This window comes from Chiloscyllium punctatum, chromosome 6 (genome assembly GCF_047496795.1).
Source record: "Chiloscyllium punctatum isolate Juve2018m chromosome 6, sChiPun1.3, whole genome shotgun sequence".
NCBI classification, from domain to species: domain Eukaryota; kingdom Metazoa; phylum Chordata; class Chondrichthyes; order Orectolobiformes; family Hemiscylliidae; genus Chiloscyllium; species Chiloscyllium punctatum.
In genome coordinates this window covers 81,863,906-81,870,511 of record NC_092744.1, presented here as the reverse complement: position 1 = coordinate 81,870,511, position 6,606 = coordinate 81,863,906, and the positions used below count along the sequence as shown (strand labels likewise).

Here is a 6,606-nt window from a genome sequence, read left to right as displayed (position 1 = left end):
GTGGGACTTGAACCCAGGTATTCTGCTCGTTATAGATAGATGAATTTACAGTTGAGTATTGGTTTTTATTCACCACGGGGTGTAAGCACTAGTTGATCATTGACCAGCATTTGCCTGGTTCTGCTTTGAACACGTGTACTTATCCGTCATGTCCTTGAGTTCATGTTGAATGTACACACTGCTGTGTGATTTTTGTCTGAGAAAAGTGACGAGGTGTTTGGAACCACAAGGACTCTGGTCTTGAGTTAAACCATGGCTGGACTCAACGTCTCCTTTGGGTACTTCTTTGGTGTGGTGGCTTTCTGCGAGGTGATCAGGAGGACTTCCAAAAAGCTTTTGCCGTTTTGGTTCTATTCCAATGTTCTGGTCGAGCTCCTGGCTTGCCTTCAGCAGGCTGCCTGCTGGTTTGAGCTCCGGATGCTGGTGATCATAGGGCCATGGGGCGGTGGGTTTGGAATGGATGTGGTTATGACTCTGCTGTTCCTCCTCACCTCGGTCCACGAGGCCACGTGTGACAGAGCTGAGGCCAACCCACTAGTCACAGCGCAGGGATTCCTCCGCTCCAACAGTCTTGCAGTGGCCAGCATTGTGAAGATCTTGGCCCAGTTTGCAGGGATGGAGTTAGCCAGCACCGGGGTGAAAAGGTACTGGTCCTGGGAGCTGACAGATTTCCACCTGATTCAGAACATGATGGCAAGGGACTGCAGCTCAGCTCTTGAGACATCAGTCGGCCAAGGAGCTTGTGTTGAAGCTGCTTGTGCCTTCCTTTTCCACCTGGTGCTGATGAAGTTCGAAGGAGCAGCTCTCGGATACAGGATCCTGTCTAAGGCTCTGACCATCACTGCTCTGGTGCACGTAGGTAGGTCTCCACTCAGTGATTCATCTTAAGAGCTTCTGAAAGCAACCTCGTGCTGGATCTCCCATTGCTGTAGGAGGCTGCAGATTGGGGCGGGATGTTTCTGGGGAGGGGGAAAGACAGGTTGTGTTGCTGTATGGCTCATCACAATGATATTGTCCTGATAGAATTATCGTACTGTCATCGATCCTGTGAGTGGGCAGAGTAGTGGGACAGGCAACATCAGAGGAGCTGGAAAATCATCATTCCTGATGAAGGGCTCCGCCCCGTAACGTTGATTTTCCTGTTCCTCGGATGCTGCCTGACCTGCTGTGCTTTTCCAGCAACACACTGTTAACTCTGACCTCCAGCATCAGCAGACCTGTGGGAGGCTGAGGGGTGACCTTATAGAGGTTTATAAAATCATGAGGGACATGGATAGGGTAAATAGACAACATCTTTTACCTGGGGTGGGGGGAAACCAGAAACGGGAGACATAGATTTAGGGTGAGAGGGGAAAGATTTAAAAGGGACTTAAGGGACAACGTTTTCATGTGTGTTTGGAATGAGCTGCCAGAGGAAGTGGTGGAGGCTGGTGCAATTACAGCATTTAAGAGGCATCTGGATGGGTAGATGAATAGGAAGGGTTTAGAGGGATATGGGCCAAACACTGGCAAATGGATTGAGGTTAATTTAGGATATCTAGTTGGATGATAGGGTCTGTTTCAGTACTGGACATCTTTATGACTCTGATTCTTTGACTTTTGGAAACATCTTTTAGAATCATTTTGCTGAGAATATGCTTCTTTTCCACTCTCCTCACTCCCACATGATTGCACCCTAACCGCACAAAATAACGTCGTCTGACTCACCATTTCATGAGGGTCGCTGTACAATAAACACAGAAATACTCACCGTGCTCATGGTAAAATCGATCCTGATGAGCAGTCAAAGTCATGGGGAAGCTAACTCTAGACAGCTTCAGAGGATACCCAAAGTTCTTCTACAATGGGGCTTTCCTGGTGTCACGTCTGGGGCTGTTGTTCATTAATTGAATGCGATGAATTTCAGTGCCTTGTTAATTACACTATCACCATACTGCGTTTTCCAATTTGACGGGTTGGCCGAAGGTGAACTGAATAGACCTTGGTCTTTTCTCGACTAGCAGTTGTTAAAATCCTTTTAGTTTATGATCACGCTGCCACTGTTAAGATTTTTTTGTAGATTCTGCTGGTTCTGCAACGTATTTCTATAATTTCTACTTTTTCTTCAGAATTACGTGCTTCCAATTATCTTGTCATGACCATGGAGATGTACGCACTGGTTATATGGGTGAGATATGTTCTGGAGCCTGATTTATTGATTTGTGATGTGAGCCATGCCCTGAGGAGGACTCTGAGAAGGAATTGGATTTATTGCTTTGTAATCTGTGACTGTGATTTCCCCTACAGCTGGCCCCTACACAACAGGTCTTTTTAATCCAGCACTTGCATTCTCAACCACGTTCCACTGTTCTGGAAATACATTGTCAGAATACATGGTAGTCTACTGGCTAAGTCCATTTATTGGTGAGTACAGCAGTCCCCTTCCTCAAGAGCCCAAATGTTAGCACTCAGTGTATCAATGCTGTTCTCAAAATGGCCAATCCAACTGGACAGTTGGTTTGTGTCATAGCAATTTAACATTTTATGCGTCATTTACATGCCTGGCTTTTTTGATGCTGTTTTGGTCATATGTGCAACAGTAGCTGCATCATTGTAACTCTGACTTTATGCATCTATCCTATTAATGTTTCTGTAACTGAATAACTGCTATATAGTTAACACTTCAGACTGTTAGTATATGTTGTCTTATATGTGTTAGTCACATTATATGCAATACTCGAGAAACAAGGAGCAAAATCCAAAGAGTGGTCAATAACAAATGGAAAAGAGAGCCACTGATCAAACCTGTTTTTAAACCTTCACAAAAGTTAGTTTCCAATTGAGTTATTGTCCCTACAGAAGCACCTTTAGAAATATAGTTCTTGGGCTTACTGCTGGTTACAATAGACTGAGCCACACTCATCAAGTTGATCTTTGACCTGAGCTGTATTTACTGATCCCGTTTAGAATAATGGGAATTACAAGTAGCTTCAGTGACTCTAGTTAGGAGTGGAAGATGAGTCTGGGTTCACACTTCTGATCACCATCCAGTTACACCACATGTGTCTGTGTCAGTGAACATCTGATCAGAGGTGTGGACCACCCCATGAGAAATGGGCATTTAGATTATGGACTGGCACTCCCCAGCTCCCTCCAATCAATCCCTGATTCACAAGGAAGGTACAAGTTTTCCATAACAGGTTAACTTGCTAGGCATCCAATGGATAACGATAGATCAAGTTGTCAGACAATTGATCTGCTTGACAGATGCTTGTGATTATTTATAAGGCTGACACCTCCCAAATGTACTCATGTACCATGGTTCATTCATACTAGAATCGATCTGACTCTATCCAGTCCTCTCTGTTACAGCAACAATTTTGGCCATCTTTTTGTTCAGTGGAAACATTCCTCGACTTTTCTGCAAAAATCTACTCTACACACAACGGACAAAGTACAGAATTCCCAAAGGAAATTCAGCACAGGATCAGGACGAGAACAAGTCAGTCAGCAATCAAAAAAAGGAGACTCTTGGAAGAGGAGCTCAACGATGAATCCTTGGATCAGAAAAACATGCAAGATCTGAGGTTTGATATGAGGAGTCTGTGTGTAAACATGGTGTTTTATTTTGTCAAGTGATACCTAGTCTGAAAGAATGGTGAAACCAGATCTATTACTAATTATCTAAAGGAAATTGGTTACATATAACTGAGAAAAAATACATGCAGTTGGAAATAAATCAGGAATGTTTGGATAGCTCACTCAAATATTCAGCAGAAAGACAAGGGGCTAAATGATCTTCTCCATCGCTGTAAGATTCTGTGAGTCTGTCAGCAGAATTTGAAGTCACAGTGTGTTTAAAAGTCCCTACTGCGGCTTATTCCAGCGTGTCCTAAGTATCTCACCTTGTAACAATATTTAAGGCAAAACAGACTTTTCAGTTAAGAATAAAAGAATTTTAAAATGATTTTTGTTCATCTTATTTACTAGACTGCTTTCAAAGGGATCCATGGTCATCAGAATCATAGAGTCTTGGAGATGTACAGCACAGAAACAGACTCTTCGGTCCAACTTGTCCATGCCGACCAGATATCTTAACCTAATCTAATCCCATTTGCCAGCATTTTGCCCATATCCCTCCAAACCCTTCTTATTCATATACCCATTGAGATGCCTTTTAAATGTTGTAATTGTACCAGCCTCCACCAATTCCTGGCATCTCATTCCATACATGCACCACCCTTTGTGTGAAAACATTGCCCCTTAAGTCATGTTTAAATCTTTCCCCTCTCACCATATACCTATGCCCTCTAGTTCTAGACTAGAGGGAAAAGACTTTGTCTATTTATCCTATCCATGCCCCTCATGATTTTATAAACCTCTATAAGGTCACTCCTGAGCCTCCGAAGCTCCAGGGAAAACAGCCCCAGCCTTTTCAGCCTCTCCCTGTAGCTCAAACCCTCCAACCCTGGTCAAATGGCCTCCATCTTCATAAAGTCTTTCTACATTTGTGAAAGAGAATAAACTAGGGAAAGCTCAATTTCTGCAGAAGATAGTTCAGTCTTATTGAACACTAATTATCCAGAGGACAGTCAAGAGTCAAACATATTGCTGTGGGTCTGAAGTCACATGTGAGCCAGACCAGATAAGATTAATGAAACAGATGGGTTTTTCCTGAAATCAACAATGGATTCATGGTCATCATTAGACTCTTAATTCCAGATTTTGTTTTTAATTGAATTCAAATTCCACCAACTGCTATGAACCCCAAAGCATTACCTAGGTCTTTGGATTAACAGTCTGGTGAGAATACTACGAGGCCATCACCTCCACATACAAGTTCAATATAACCTGGCATCTGGGTGGGATGCTTTTTGGAAAGTAGTTGTGGACTTGAAAGGGCTGAATGGCCTGGTTCCACACTGAAGGGATTCTATGATGAGAGTTTATTCTTATATTGGTTCCTGAAGAAGGGCTTATGCCCGAAACGTCGATTCTCCTGCTCCTTGGATGCTGCCTGACCTGCTGCACTTTTCCAGCAACACATTTTCAGCTCTTATATTCCATGACCCCATTAACAAAGCCAAAGATATGGTATGCTTTGCTTACCACCCTATCCACCTGCCCTGTCACCTTTAATGATTAACTCATGCACATCCAGATTCCTCTGCTCCTGGATACCTTTGTATTTGTCCCCATTATTTTATACTGCTTTTATAATTTCGTTCCACTAAAATGTATTCTCTCACACTTCTCTGCATTGAATTTAATTTGCCATACATCTGGACATCCACCAACCCATTAATCTCCTTTTGGTGTTCCACATTACCCTCTCTCAGTTCACAATGCATGTAAGTTTTCTATCATCTGCAAACTTTGAAATTGACCCATGTGCATGAAGGTCTAGGTCATGAATATATATTAGGAAATCAACAGTCCCAATACTTGACCTCTGGGGAATTCCACTCCAACACTTCCTCCAACCCAAGTAAACATCCAGTAACATTACTCCCTGTTTCCCATCCATTATGCTACCTTTCATAATTCAAGCTGTAACTTTGAACATGTATTTAAATCCCCCATTGTGCTTCAAACAGGAAAATAGGGGTAAGGCTGGGGAGGCTCACAGACTCCTTGAGGGGCCTAGGGAAGGGTCTGTGACTCTTGTTATGATTCTGATGACAAAGTGGACCCTTATAGATATCCTGAATTAAAGGACTTGTGTCAATGACATTGTTAAGATGTGACTTTTTGATACAATCTAGGTTTTAGAATTAATTTAATTAAATATAAGAAATACAGGCCCCTCCATTCTCACAGACCGAACTCCAGGTAAGAGATAGGCCCCTCCATTCTCACAGACCGAACTCCAGGTAAGAGATAGGCCCCTCCATTCTCACAGACCGAACTCCAGGTAAGGGATAGGCCCCTCCATTCTCACAGACCGAACTCCAGGTAAGGGATAGGCCCCTCCATTCTCACAGACCGAACTCCAGGTAAGGGATAGGCCCCTCCATTCTCACAGACCGAACTCCAGGTAAGGGATAGGCCCCTCCATTCTCACAGACCGAACTCCATGTAAGGGATAGGCCCCTCCATTCTCACAGACCGAACTCCATGTAAGGGATAGGCCCCTCCATTCTCACAGACCGAACTCCATATAAGAGATAGGCCCCTCCATTCTCACAGACTGAACTCCATATAAGAGATAGGCCCCTCCATTCTCACAGACTGAACTCCATATAAGAGATAGGCCCCTCCATTCTCACAGACTGAACTCCATATAAGAGATAGGCCCCTCCATTCTCACAGACTGAACTCCATATAAGAGATAGGCCCCTCCATTCTCACAGACTGAACTCCATATAAGAGATAGGCCCCTCCATTCTCACAGACCGAACTCCAGGTAAGAGATAGGCCCCTCCATTCTCACAGACTGAACTCCAGGTAAGGGATAGGCCCCTCCATTCTCACAGACCGAACTCCAGGTAAGGGATAGGCCCCTCCATTCTCACAGACCGAACTCCAGGTAAGAGATAGGCCCCTCCATTCTCACAGACCGAACTCCATATAAGAGATAGGCCCCTCCATTCTCACAGACTGAACTCCATATAAGAGATAGGCCCC

At 43.8% G+C, this 6,606-nt stretch overlaps 2 protein-coding genes across 2 annotated transcripts in view; both read left to right on the top strand.

Moving 5' to 3' along the window:
- Positions 1-3,907, top strand: aqp12 (aquaporin 12). Its single transcript, XM_072571708.1, has 4 exons — positions 1-874; positions 2,060-2,167; positions 2,287-2,403; positions 3,352-3,907. Exons 1-4 carry the CDS (start codon positions 253-255, stop codon positions 3,531-3,533), a joined length of 1,029 nt encoding a protein of 342 aa, XP_072427809.1. The 5' UTR covers positions 1-252; the 3' UTR covers positions 3,534-3,907.
- Positions 3,495-6,606, top strand: part of LOC140479135 (single-pass membrane and coiled-coil domain-containing protein 1-like) — a 60,574-nt gene continuing 57,462 nt past the window's right edge. Inside the window, exon 1 of the mRNA XM_072573087.1 lies at positions 3,495-3,566. The gene's annotated coding sequence lies outside the window, so the exon portion shown is untranslated. The remainder of the gene's footprint in view (positions 3,567-6,606) is intronic.

Bases quoted from the DNA above. Each gene is read 5' to 3' on its own strand.
- aqp12 (XM_072571708.1), top strand. From the start codon at position 253: ATGGCTGGACTCAACGTCTCCTTTGGGTACTTCTTTGGTGTGGTGGCT. The intron at 2,168-2,286 runs GTGAGATATGTT...TTTCCCCTACAG, and splicing joins TGTACGCACTGGTTATATGG to CTGGCCCCTACACAACAGGT. The intron at 2,404-3,351 runs GTGAGTACAGCA...TCTCTGTTACAG, and splicing joins CTGGCTAAGTCCATTTATTG to CAACAATTTTGGCCATCTTT.